At 41.7% G+C, this 14154-nt stretch overlaps 1 protein-coding gene across 1 annotated transcript; it reads right to left on the bottom strand.

The window, feature by feature from the left end:
• Window positions 1-1113: 1113 nt before the first annotated feature.
• On the bottom strand, window positions 1114-12573 carry ranbp3b (RAN binding protein 3b). Its single transcript, XM_088311806.1, has 17 exons — window positions 12412-12573; window positions 8637-8692; window positions 8294-8330; window positions 8149-8226; window positions 7999-8070; window positions 6952-7017; window positions 5893-5985; window positions 5688-5797; window positions 5494-5613; window positions 4872-4972; window positions 4713-4788; window positions 4524-4614; window positions 3874-4001; window positions 3673-3793; window positions 3455-3597; window positions 2403-2592; window positions 1114-2319 (listed from the first exon to the last, which is right to left on the bottom strand). The coding sequence occupies exons 1-17, from the start codon at window positions 12431-12433 to the stop codon at window positions 2276-2278; spliced, it is 1548 nt and encodes a 515-aa protein (XP_088167932.1). The 5' UTR covers window positions 12434-12573; the 3' UTR covers window positions 1114-2275.
• Window positions 12574-14154: the final 1581 nt, after the last annotated feature.

The raw sequence follows: 14154 nt of genomic DNA, 5'->3' as shown, positions 1-14154 counted from the left end.
ACATATCACTTTCAATTCACTGTTGAAGTATAACTTGAAAAAAAAATGTAATTTTCTTCCCTGCCTTTCATTGAGGTGTCCATTTGGACTTGACAACATACATTATGCATACAAATTCCAAGAGAATATGAAAAAAAAATTGAATTACAAACAAGACTTCTGTAACTAAATCCTAAATGTTTTTAGCAAGATTTCACTGGGACGATGTGGTCCTTCGGCGCTGCTCCACGGGGAACACCGAGAAAAGCAAGTTCGGTGTGAAAAGGGCCCTCGTCGACCATTTGCAAAAAGCTAAACCTAATTTTACGTTTATCTAGCGGAAAATAGTAATACGATAATTACCTCTTCCAAACTGCTGTCCTTCAAAACAGAATAAAAACGTTCTGGGATCAACGGTGCGTGAGCTCGTCGTAACGGCGTGTCGTGTTCTTGTCGGGTTTTGTGATCTCATCATACGTCATCAGTCGCGGTCTAAACCCTGTTCCAATTTAAAGTACGCAAAAGCCAAAAATGCAAGAAATCAAAGTAGGAAAAAAAATAATAGACCGAAGTAACCTTGTAAGTTGGGTCATTCGCATCTCAAGGCACCACTGCATCTGTAAATTCAATAGTATATTTTTTAGCGCTGTCAAGCGATTTAAATGTTTTAACAAATCTTTTTTTTATTTAATTGACATATTTACTAGAGTAAAATCTCGGAATTAATTTAAAAAAAAAAACATCAAATAGAAAGTATATTTTAATCAACAGCGTTGTAGGAAAGGTAACCTGAGCAGATTATTTTGATTTGAATTGAGTCGAGCTCGTAAAACTACCTTAGGATGTAGTTTTAAAAAAAATAAAAAATTACAAGCTTCAACTCTAAACTCCAGTTATTGCGTTAACTTTGACAGCTCTAAGCAGTGTATTCAACAAAATGACAAGTTGTATTTGGTCCTATATATACATGGGCTCAAAGTTTTGACATAGTCGCAAATGGGTACATTTTAGTCTGAAACTTGCCAAGGCTGAAGGCAACACCTAAAACAACCACGATCAAAAAGCATTTTTTTACTCGTCATTCATTAACATGAAGACTATTATTAAATGTTCATGAAATCACATTTGAAAAGAAAAAATTATGGCAGAGGTTTATTTTGTAAAGGAGGGGGAGGAAGTCGGAGGGAGCAGGAGTTGGTGATGAGAAAAAAATGGTGTGCCACTAAATGATGTATTAAAAATGTACATGACGTTTGAAAAAAAAAAAAAAAGGGTAGTACAGTTATCACGCCAATGATTCCACACGCACACAATCTCATTCCAACATGTTTTCCAAAATGTAAATACAAATATATCAACACAATGAAGCCCTGGGATGTTTTAAAGAAATAGAAACAATTACATGCAGGATGATTGACAGTTGAATTTGTCCAAACAAAAAAAAAAAAAAGGAGAATTCTTCTGCCCTTCAAAGTTGTCACATGAATAGAAAGCTGCATGGTTTCTCAGTCCTTTATTCACTAGAATATAGATCGATAGGAAATAAATGGAAACTGCTATTAATGACAAGTTGAGTGAACTCTGGCTAGCCGTTACAAATAGCACATAAGTTGAGATGCCTCAAGATGACACCCCCAACCCGAAACAAATAAATTACAGTTGCCAAAAACAAATGCGCTGGGGGGCAGGGGGACGGGGGGTTACGGCTGGTCTGGGAGGGGAGTTGGTAAAGCGTCAGAGATGACAGAATAGACTGGTCTAACACGTTGCCGTATGTTGGGGCTACGCAGTTGCCCTTCAGGTTGGTGTGGCATCCGGAGAAAGCGGGAGTTGGGAGTGGAGGGGGGGGGGCTTCTGTACAATGAAGTAGAAAGGTCCCAAAGTAGAAACTGCAGTCTTAACATGTGCCATACTTTAAAATGTAGAGGAAAACCACCCTTTATGCTCATCAATATGATGAGCAGAAAAGTCCCAAACCAAAGCTTTGAAGTCTTTATTTTTGCTAGTGGGGGTAGAGAACAGGGGAAGGAGGGGAACGTAGAGGAGAAAATCCAACACAACTGAAGGAAGAGGGGGAAAGGACTCCATTGATGACGCAGATTGGCTGGTGGGAAGGGAGACACTCCGGCACTGGGGGTTGTGGGGGGGACGTTATTTCCTGGAGCTAGACTTCTAATATCCAAAAGTTACTGGTCTGGAAGGACCACGTTGGTCAAAGGGGGTGTCCGTGGAGATGCCGGCAGAAAAAAAGTGCCTCCAAAGTGGCATCTCTGCGAGCCGTCTCGAGAAGGTGACGCTATGTGCTTCCCGCGGTCTGGTTCTCGCCTCCCTCTGTATTAGCTGCAGGTGGACAAAATTGAACGCATGGTTAAGGAAGAGGACATTAGTGCAAAAAGGACTCGGACAAAAGTAGCAGCACTGACTCGTCGCAGGAGCTGAGGCCGAAGCGGAGGCGCCACCTTCCTCGTCGCTGTCGTCCTCATTGGACTGCGGCACCTCGGCCTCCGGGATGGTCGTCGCGGGGGCTTCGGGCTCCTGCTCTGCCCGGCTCTTAAGGGCCAAAATCCGGTGATGCAACGCCGCCGCCAGCTGACCTACGTCCTTGGAACTACCCTGAGAAACACAAAAGGAAAAACTCGATTTTTTTTTACGCATGTCACTTAAGGCATAGGTGTCAAACGCTGGTCCTCAGGGCATCTGTTACTTAAGCAGTGAGCATCCTTGGACAAAACGGCATAAAGTGTGAAGTAGCCCCATCTGGTGGACAACAGAAGGTCATTACGGAGGGTTTTTTTTTATTTACATTGGTCTCGACCCATGTATATTACATCTTGGGAGAGTTTTTCCATTCAAATATTTGCTCTAATTCTGACTTTACTACTGTGTTCGCATAGGTTAGTGATAGACTACCGGTAGTTGTGATCCAACAAAAAACAAGTACCATCGGTGTTTCACGAACGGAATTGTCATAAAACGCCGATTTAAAAATGACTGATGTTGTGCTTCATCGTAAAAATAATAACACATTTAATTTATAATACACTTTACATTTCAAAGTGCTAATAATGCTGGCAGTAGACATTTTATTGTTTAACTCACCGATTAATGACACAGAATTTTGTCTTGTGATCAGTGACGAGTGCTTTCACGAGATGCCATCAGTACCTTCTTCTTTTTTGGTCTCAGCAATGTTCTTCAGGTGAGCAGACAAGGCTGTGTTCAAATCGCTTCGCAAGACTCGATGCCCGACCCTAAGTATATCTGACTGACAATTGCCTCATGCATTGCTAGTCAAGTTGGCCAGTTTTTATGCACTCGCCAAAAAGAATTTTAACACGCATTTTGGCGGGTGTTAATTTAGAACCCTGGTGGTAAGCTAGTAATTGCACACAGATGAATGCAAAGAGTCTTACTTTGGCAAAACTACTTACTTCCTTGGCACTTAAACAGAATCAAACTGTTTGGTAAAACATACCGATATTAGGAAGACCTTGACCCCCTGGTCCTCTGTGTCTGTGGCAGTGACCCGTACGCTTTTGTCGCTTGCTTTGTCCACCTGCATCTGGGGCCAAAGTTTAGTGTTGAGGATCAACCGGAGGCTGCCCTGGGTCCTCATCACTGGTGGAAGTCAAAACAAGACCATGTTTGGTGATCACACATCATTAACACAACACACATTATTCTTGAATTTACCTAGACGCGATTGTAGCGTGCCATCGTCTGTCGACGCCATGTCATTGAGCCTGAGAAGACCCCGCCCCCGCTCTATCCACGACTGTGCCGTCTTCTCAAAGACATACAACTTGCAATGCATCTGAATTTCAAGACAAGGCAAACTTAACAGTTAAGCATCTCGTGGAAGCGCCAAAATGTCAAACTAACGCTCTACGGTACCTGTAAAACATTGCTTTCTGATTCCTCCCCGGTTTTCACTTCCACTTTCTCTAAGATGCACTTCTTGGCTGTGGCTTTGGTGTAGGCTGCGGCAGACTCCTCCAAAGACTCCGACACACTGTTCAATGCTGAGAAAAGTACATACTGTGAAGTCTCGAGCTGGACTAATGACGTTGAGGGCTTGGACAGCCACGACAAAACACTAAACTTTTATTTATTTTTTTACACAATGTATAATATTTGTGTTATGCAAGGTACCAGCTATAAGGAATAACTGAATGACCACTTAAAAGTAATGTGAAATGTAAGGCAGTTGGAATCATGTTACTAACTTAGTCCCCCCCCCCCCCCCCCCCCCTAACACATGCGCGCGCGCACACACAAATTACAAGCCAATCTCTTTGGTCTAGTCTTTGTAAGAGTTTGGCTTGTGTACTGGATAGCAATAAGCTAGAAGCCCATTCACAGGGCAAAATTCAGGACTGGTTCCAGAACAGATGAAAGTTGTTTTTCCCCCCCAAGGGCTGCCTGTAAATCCAACATCCCCTCGAGGGACCACAACGCCTTCTTCATTTTCCGAGATGTCATTTTGCAGTCCCCAAACCCGTAACGAGAACATAAATTGTCGCATATGAAGGGGGGACAGTTACCCTTCTCTGGGGTGGCCTCCAGTGATGGGGGCTCTGAAGGCTCTGGAACCTCTTTACTATCATCACTGGCGGTCTCGCCCTTGGGAGGACTCTAAGATGGGAGAAAATAAAGACATACACATGGGATTCTTTTCCAAGTTTAGACATCGTCAACATGGCGGACTATGCAAACAAGCAGTCCACACTCACCAAAACTCGTTCAGACATGTTTTGCCCAAACACAAATTTCGCCCCACCGTCTGCACTGTTTGTGGCATTATTTGAACTGAAAAGACAGAAAGGATGAATGAATTGATGCAATATTAACAACAAAAATCAATCATCATCAAGAGGCAATTGTGATATTACCTTGATGTAGAGATGTACTGCAAGAAATAATTGGTTCCCTCTGATTGACAGTCTCCTGGAAGGTGGTCTTTTGACTTTTCTTCTATACTGTTCTGGTCCACCTGGAAAGACGACACAGGAGGAATCATTCAGAATTCTGAACATGCTCAAAGACCAAAGTCTAAAATGGGGTACACACGCACACAAAAATTAAATCAGGGCTAATGTTCCTGCCATACAACCAAAGTCAGTAAACGCCTGAATGTTGGATGTCTCGTAAAGATTATTCTGAGCGATTACCCTGTGGTTCAGGGGGCGTCATTTTTCCTCCCCGTTCTGCTCAGAAAACCTTTTTAATAACTATGACAATCTAGACTGCTACAGGAGGAACTCATTGTGTTGTACTATTGTCCCCTAAATTAATCATCACAATGAAAATGACAAGGTTATCATTCAAGATAGAAGTTAGCCAAGATTCTTTTAGATGTTCTACTCTCATGCTGCCGTTTTCCTTTGCTTTTCACGACCAGTAGACAGACACATGACTACTACTGTACTTCTTTGAAATGTGCGGGGTCTCTCACATTAAAAAAAAAAATCTATTGGGATGTTGAAAATTTGCATTTGGCTCACGGGAACCCACCTTTGCTCTGTCTTTGATATTCTGACCAAATACAAAAGAATTTGCTACATCTCCTTCCTCCTTCTCGCTTCCTCTTTCATCTTTGACATCGCTTGGGCCGTCTTCCTCATTTTCGCGTTTCTGAAAGAAGCGGGAATAGAAATAAATTCACAACCGACGCCTGGGAGAATCCCGGGATGTGCATGCAACGGTACCAGCGATGTGTTCGGGGTGGCTGAGTGCTCTGTGTTGTTCAGGAAAAGGGACTGGGGGGCGGAAGGGCCGTCTGACGACTTCTTCACACCGTTGGTTCCACAAATGGAGTCTGAAAAGAAAGAAAACAAGTGTGTGCAAAGATGTCAAACCATATAACAATTAACAATGCAGCACATGGGAAAATGTGATTTAAACAATCCATACTAGATTCTGTGTGGGATTTAGAAGGTGGCGCTTGAAGAACCGCAGGACGGAGAACGCTGCGTTGTTGCTCTTTTGGTTTCTGACTTGGGACGCCTGCAAAAACAAAACGTACTTGCTTGCTTTTTTTTCCCCCTGAGAAGATGAATTCCCACACAATCACTCAAAACATTTTTTTCTTAACTTGAATTAGAATTAATAAAGCCTGATTTCGACCAAGAGGAATGGACGCACTGTTACGCCTCGGGTTGTGCCAAACACTACTGTTAGTTGAGTAGTCAGCAGAGAATTTGAAACCTTTTCTGATTTACAGGCACTGTGTAAACATTTTTAAAGTGTCAGGTTTATTTTCTGTTTACTGTATTTCCCCCAAATTTAGCCGGTTTCAAATAATTGCTGTGTCCCAATCAATCGCTAAGTGCAGTTACGACAAATAAACACCTCGCATTTCCAGTAAAGTCACAGCAAAAAAAAATTACTGGCCCAAAATCTAACTTCAACGGAAAAATTGCGACCTATTTCTGATCAAGAAATGTTTTCAAGCATTAAATTCACACTATTTTTTTTACTGAGTGGCACAATTGTTAATGAACAAGCTTGACTTGACTGCTGTGGCAATAATCTTTAAAATAAAGAGAGGAAATAGGAACGAAATAAGATGAGAGAGAGTGTGTGGATATTTTAGAGGCAGTCATCCACTTGTTTATTTCCATAACAAAGACACTCCATGCTTCACTTTTTCATCCAAAGGTCGATACAATATTATGTATCATTGTAAAATACATACACTGCATGGACTTTATTGGTACAGATTGGCAGCGACTGGCTGAATCTCAATGTTACTGATAAGCGTTTATTTTCGTTGGCAAAACCCGTGATACGAAATGGAATTCTTATTGGCCGTTACATCAAGGATATTGCACTACCATTAGCCGGCAATTCAAAATGTACAAATACTGTTCCTTCACACAACCGCAGTTGACTATTTGTGGATTATTTTGATACCATTTTGGAGTGAACCAATTGCCAGAAATGTGGCTTAAGGCAACATGCAGCACAAACCTGAACTGGGAGCCTGCCCGTGTATGAGAGTCGGCGGCTTTAGTCGGAACCCGACTGGCTTCTCCTCTGGCGGCACCCGAAAGCAGGTGAAGGGACAAAACATTTAACATACATCAGTTACAGAACAATTTGCTCGTTTGCGCCTCTCTAAGTCGCTTGGGCCAGTTACCAGGGAAACACATGCAGTCATTTAAAAGATTGTCCTCAATTCAAGCAAACGCAACCACCTTCATTTTTATTCTTCAACTGGGGCAGAATTCCAGACACAGCAAAACAAAAGGAGAAAAAAAAAACAACCTGTGGTTGGACATTTTAGTCATCCGAACACTTATATGCCAAGTAAAGAAAACATGTTGGCACTGGTCTCGTCTTCTACCAACTGAGAAGTGCAATTTGGCCGGTTGGGGTGGAAGTGCTGCCTCCACAAGTGAAATTACAACCCACACTGTCTTTGTCTTCTTGAGACTGAGCTCAAAAAGTAGCGACGTCCCAGTGGATAATTTACAGGAGACAGGACCTCCCCCTCAAAACAGTCACGTGACAATCGTTTTTTGTGCATGTCACTTGACGTCATGCTTTGTGTGCATGTGTGTCACATTACGGACGTGTTCTGCACACATTTGTTTTTGTAACGCAAAAGAGTAAATAAAAAGATCGGATTTAACAAAAAAATCTGACTTGGGCATCACGACCTGCCTTGTGAACGTAGCCTAAGAGGCCGTCCATCTGATCGCACTAAGATGAAAATTAACAAATTATTCTGCACATCGCCTTATATTCCACAGCCTGCTTTAATTTCTTCAGAGCTTTTGAAATCAGCGGTAAATTCGCTAAATCAGGGATTCCTGGGGGGACTCATTAAACAGTGAATATGAAGAAAATGCAAAGGTTCCAAAATGATTTGGAAAAACAATTCCTTGAAAATATTCATGACTAGCGAATCATCACACCCGATCTTCCTCATATAAGGGGTAATAGAGCATTTTTCCTGATCTCATTCATCAGGGCCTTTTCAAAAAATAAAAATAAGCAATTGAGAAAGCTCACCTGGCTCAGAGTCAGAGTTCCCAGTAGGCGACTGGCAGAAACTGGGGGGCATGAATACATTGTTCTTGGGAACTGCAAAGGAGTTGCAAGAGAGCCTCAGCATACAAATTAACTCTGTGTGCTACAAGCAAACAGCAACAAAGTTGTTACCCGAGTGTAGCGGCGGGAATGACGACGTCCGCTCCCTTTTCACTGGAGGGAAGTAGTTTGTCTCGTCTTTATCTGAATCTGAAAGTGCGCATATGGTTAATATTTTGATAACGTTAGCAAAGCCATCGGCCTCTTCAGATTTTACCTTCTCCATCCTCCGCACTTGAGCCCTCTGCAGATCGCTGTAAGAAACACCGCACTTAGCTTCAAACAATCTCAACACAGTGATTATTTAAAAAAATAAAAATAAAAAATAAAAAACACATCGTACCTGGTTAAAAATATCCTTTCATTTATCATTTGAGAATTTACAACACTAAACATCGGGGGTAATTGTGACTAAAATTGAAATATGTGCCTGAGAAACCTTTTCGTGGAGCCTTGTTTATAGTTCAGCCAGTGGTGAGAAATGTGCTAAGCGCCTACTTCAAAGGCGATCTTATTTTAGCCTGCAAAAACTATTTCATCCTCTTTGAAAAAGCACCCACCTTCTGAGTTTTGTCTTTTTGGAAAACAAACACAGGGGGCGCTATGGCAGGCTTGTCTGTAGGGAGAAAAAAAAAACATTAATCATCCAAGCAGACAAGGTTGTATACACGCCACATCAACAGTGGGCATAAGATGGCGACTTTCTCATTACTAGGAAACTTAGCGACCCAACTGCACTCACGAGGTAAAATGGTTCTTTCGGGGTCCGATTTGAAATGATCAGAAGCAGCTCCCCCCCCCCCCCACTTATTATGTTTTAGTAGTTTTTAAACAATTGGATGAAAACACAAAAACAAACAAAATTAATAAATGTCCTATGCGTGAGCAGTCAAGTGCAGTTATCCACATCGTCAATTATTCTTTTTATTTGGCAATTGCGGTTCTTCGATTCTCAGTCTATGCATAGATAGCCACAGGTCCTTTTAAGGATCGGTAGGAACCCTGTCGAAATATGTGGATTTCGTCCCATCGCTTTTGTTTTTCTAAACAGAGATCTGACATTTCATGAAGTCCAAGCAGCAAAGATAATCATCAATTACCTTTGGTCACGTTATGCTGACAAAAACATGTTAGAGGTTCAGATGCTTAAAAACGGACCATTTAGAACACACCATTGGGTACCAGTGCAGAATCTGCTGTGAGCAAAATGTTTATTATCATGGTTGCGGTGGTGTACAATGGCACGACATCACACTTAGAGCTGCTTCTAATATTTCATGCTGCACTCGTGTACGCCGCCACACTAAACAATACATGGAATTTACACTTCAATTTGTGGTTTGATATGTTTTACAGAAAAATAAATGTAGCTCTGGAACTGCACATTTTCAGGGAATTAGTTAACTGGCAGCAAGAAAGGTAAAAACAATGGTCTGCTGTTGATTTTAAGTTGCGTGGGGATCTGAGTGATGGTTTCAAGGCACGCAAATGGCGCCAAGCCTTGAAAAACACAAGGTACTCCATTTAAAAGATCCACAGCGTGCTTGAATTTCAGAAAAATGCCACATTAAGGAGGCAAAAATATCCACCAATGGCTCAGGCAGGCCAATATTCCGAGATGTCAGCAGGTACGATGATGTTTCAAATGGTAACGCCCCGAAAATTTGATTCAACTAGCGCAAATGGAAGATTATTTGTGAGAAGAGCATTGTTGGCAGTAGAGTAGGTCACGTACTTTAGCAATCTTTTTTTTTTTTTGTGAATTCATTTGTTGTGGAGAATAGAGACATTTGAAGCGCTCACTCCAAATGTTTTTTTATTATTTCACACAGATGGCGGCCATTTGTCACATTTCTAAATCATTCATTATATATATATCATAAATTTGTTAAAGTATCTGGCCACCAAAGAGGCCCATTTTTCACTAACAACCGCAGTTTATATATTTTTTGATCAGGGGGGAGAAAGAGCCATGCCCGCCTGCTGGCCGCCGCCGTCTGCCTCCGGAGAGTTGACATGATTTTATCTTATTTTTACATGCAAACCTATTATATAAGTGACAATGTTAAGCTCATCCAAGTGTCCCTTTAAATTGGTGAGACTTCCTGGACGCCATGCGCAGTCTTTCCAGGGATAGGGACAGTGTGTGAATAGAACTATTTAGTGATGTAATGAAATGTGCCATGACTTTGACTTTGGAGCATGTCAAGTAAGAGTGGGGGTGCCAAACGAAGCCCAGATACAGTGCATTATCGTTTTCAAGAAAATGACACGATCCATGACAAACGAGGCCTCGGACGATGTCATTGGATCGTTCAACGAATCGTTACTTCATAATTACACTCTCGACCTTGCGTCGCTGTGTGGCTGTTGTCAGCATTTGTTGTGAACTTCAAGTTAGTTGGCCGGTTAGTGAGCCACTCTGTGCATGAGAAAAGAATTCTTGGTGAGTACAAGTACTTGTAGCAACTCGGTAAGCATGTATATTTAGCTGGTGGAGTTGATTTGTGCGTCATTGCCTAGAATCCATTTTACTGAGTAAATTGAAATAGCCGCTCAATGTCTCCGGCGAAAGTACCTGAGAGCCACGTGAACCACACGAAGCATCACTCGACGGCTGAAGACATGTATATATATGTTTTATGGATTAAATGAGTTAATCACAGGACTGGCATGGCACATGATAAAAAAATAAAAAAATAATCACAAGAGCAGACAGGAGGGAGATTAATTCAGTAGAAGAAATATATTTATAAACACCCCTTTCTGTGTAGCGGAAAAAAATGTGAACGGGATAGGAGTTGGAGTCATTCAGAAAGGGAGCAGGGTGGGAGTTATTTTCACCAGGAACAGGATTTTGTTTTTTCTTTACTATGGTCCGGGACTGGGACAGGATGTGATTTTTTTTTTCTTTGGGAATGGGACAGGAGTGAGCTCCCAATGTCACCTTCTCTTCTGTATGTTTTACTGTTTGGCATTCTTGACCACTTGATGGCGCCAAAGAGCAAATAAAGCACTATGAAGCTTCATTTCGCCATCACTAGAACTAGTAGACAAGACTATGACGCTCTTCCCCTCATGTCAAGATTATGTTTTGGCCCCAAGATGAGCTACAACAGTTTCTGTATGTTACGCCCAGCCTGACCCGAGTTGACAATATGTACAACCATGTGTTAGCCAAATTTGGTTTTACGTTAACTACAGCATCATTATTACTGATTTTATGGTGCACCCACAGTATTGCACAAAATACAGTGGCTGCAGTGACTATGATCCTTCAGCTTTTGATTTTTAGATCCAGCTTTCATATTGTATGCCATTGGGTGTACATAATGTCATGTTTTGTGCATACAATAATGGAAACTACAAGACAGCTACGTTAATAAACGCAATTAGAAATAGTTTAACATTGAAATAGTGTCAAGATTAACACATACATTGGTGGCTTTCAGCAGCACAGCAAAAATTCTCGTAAACACAAAGACGTAGCATGTCTATTTGTGTGTGAGACCTGCATTGGTATCAAGTAACAACAGCACATCTAGGCAAATTATCTCATTTTGATTTATAGACTAACACGAGCATCTCCGAAACGCCATCCAGCAAATAGACGGCGCCGTCCCGTTGTAGGGAGACGATAGAGGAGTGAGTAGTCGAGCATCGCTCCGGTTGTGACGGCTCCTCAAACGTCTTTGGCCACACTCTTGACACCGCACGCCAAACATAACGCCAAGCACTCCCGAGTCGGAACATTTGGTCACGTAGACAGATTACAATCATAAGGCGACTTTACCCGCCTAAACGGACGTCTAGTGAAACCGCAGCCGGCCGCTAACAACATGGGAGGGTGGGGGTGCAAAAAAAAGAAGAGGTTTAAGAGTCCCCACTCATATTCATCGACTTGACCCGACATGTAATTGCTGGTTCCACATGAAGCAACGCTTATAACGGCGATGGACGAGCAAGCAAATATTAAGTGTCTATTACGATGCCTGACAGGCATAACACACTGGCTATAAATAGCCGGGTGCTAGCATTGTGCGATAAGCCCGCTAACTAGCACGTTCGCATTCGAGGGCGTTCCGAAGCGTTCCAGCTATTAGCCGCATCCCAAGCCTTTAGCCACGTTAGCTTGTTTGCTAACAGTGTAGCCTAGGAAACGCCGGGAAGCACTCGTGCGACTCTAACCTGCGCCGAACGAGCCGCCAGCACGAGTCTTATCGTCCTCATCCGTAGTGGAAACGCCAAGAGAGCCGACGTTCAGAAGGCGGCAGTGAGTCTTTATGTGTTCCCCTCCCTCCCTCCCTCCCCGCTACACACGGCTAAGTAACTCACCTTCGTTCGCCAAGTCCGCCATTTTACTTAGACGCTCACACACCCACAAGCCACCGCGCAGATAAGACAGGCGCAGGCCGGGAGAGGGAGCGCTCACTCGGCCGCTGTCGACGAGCTCACGCGTCCCGCCTGCATCTGCACTCGTCTGCTTTCGTCTGACTGCGTCTGCAATCGTCAGCCTTCGTCTGCTTTCGTCTGAGCGACTTAGCGAAAAAACAAACAAACAATCAAACAATCAAACAAACAAACAAAACAATGTCGCTGCTCCAATGTGACACATTTCAGGTGGTTATTTAGACGAAGTAGCATTTCTTACGTTTTGTATTTCACAATTCGCCATTAATATTTTTTTTAGAATTAAGACCCATCTGAAGCTGGTCATATTCTACATGTTATTCGGAAATCAACGATATTATTTTCATTTCATAGTTCTCCCAAAGTCCACACAACCTTTATTTATACGTTGTTTTCTGGTATGTGTAGTAAAATATATTTAAAAACTATTTTACAATGATAAAGGCACATCCCAACATTCTTGTGAATAGTGGTATAAAGTTGAATTAAGTTCAAAGTTGCTCTTTTTTTTGCTATGTCATTAGTAAAGCTGTCACCATGTTGGACTTGGAAAGCGGCCGCAGGGCGGGGGACAGACCGGCAAATTTTGCAAATGATTTTGACAATTATTACTTGTGTTATGGTAGCTTAACTTTCAAATGTTTGCATGGGCTTCCTTGCAGATGTTAAGTAAATTGAAGACTCTAAATTGTCCTCAGGTGTGGATGTTTGTTTGTCTTTATATGGCTTGCAATTGACTGGCAACCATTCCAGGTTGTACCTCTTACCCAAAGTCAGCTGGGATAGTTTGCAGCTTAACATCAAACCTTGTGAGGATGACGCTACAGAAAAAGGATGGATAATTGTGTTTTTATGTGTTTTCCAACTCCAGGTGAACTTGCAAGCCTTTTTTTGTTGTTGTTGTTGGTCCTCAGGCGCTTTGGTCATCATGACGATCTCTCCATCTCTCTGTCTCTCACCCTTCTCTCATGATGGATGGCATCATGACAAGGCCTTTGGAGGTCAAGACTTACAGCCACAAAGGTGACTGAGGAGCTGGAAAGCAAAGGCAGCCACACATCTGAGATGAAAGCGGGAGACGCCTCCAATGGGGGTCTCGGAACCACGCACACTTCATTGAAGGAATGATCATTTGCTCTAATATCACAGGGAGGGGCAGATTGTGAAGGTTACCCTAATTCTATAAATGAAGGAAACACCAGCAGAGATTTTGCTTTTAATAGCTAATATTTGTAAACTGTTCATCTGCTGATTGGTTTACAGGAGAAAATAAGGAAGTGAAAACATGACCATATTTGTTTCACTTTTGAGGAAACGAACATAAAACAGCTACAAATAAATAATGAATAAATAAATCGAGTTAAAATAAATAAATACAACAAATACACAAATAAATACAAAAAACACAATAACAACAAAAAGAAATGCAAATACCAACAAATAAATAATGAAAAGATCAATCATTAACAAATATTTCCCCAAAACTAAAATTTAAAATAAAACTAAAAATAAAAATACAACGCTGAAAAACTAACAGTAATATGCCAATAACGTCAGTAAAAATATCAATAACTAAAATTTCCTCAAACTAAAAAATCAAATAAAACAATAACAAATTGAATAAAGAAACAGTAACATTCATATACAGTACTAAAGAATTGAAAAAAA

The sequence above is a fragment of the Idiotropiscis lumnitzeri genome, chromosome 12, assembly GCF_059441095.1.
Source record: "Idiotropiscis lumnitzeri isolate Australia: NSW breed Sydney's pygmy pipehorse chromosome 12, RoL_Ilum_1.0, whole genome shotgun sequence".
Classification (NCBI taxonomy): domain Eukaryota; kingdom Metazoa; phylum Chordata; class Actinopteri; order Syngnathiformes; family Syngnathidae; genus Idiotropiscis; species Idiotropiscis lumnitzeri.
Note: the sequence above shows the minus strand (reverse complement) of the source record. Positions and strands in the feature narration are given on the sequence as shown.

What these genes read in the sequence shown, in the direction of transcription:
- ranbp3b (XM_088311806.1), bottom strand. Translation starts at nt 12,433, where the DNA reads ATGGCGGACTTGGCGAACGAAG. An exon ending in AAAAAGACAAAACTCAGAAG is followed by an intron (nt 8,331 to 8,636) that starts GTGGGTGCTTTT and finishes TGTTTCTTACAG; the next exon opens with CGATCTGCAGAGGGCTCAAG. An exon ending in ACATGTCTGAACGAGTTTTG is followed by an intron (nt 4,615 to 4,712) that starts GTGAGTGTGGAC and finishes CTCCCATCTTAG; the next exon opens with AGTCCTCCCAAGGGCGAGAC.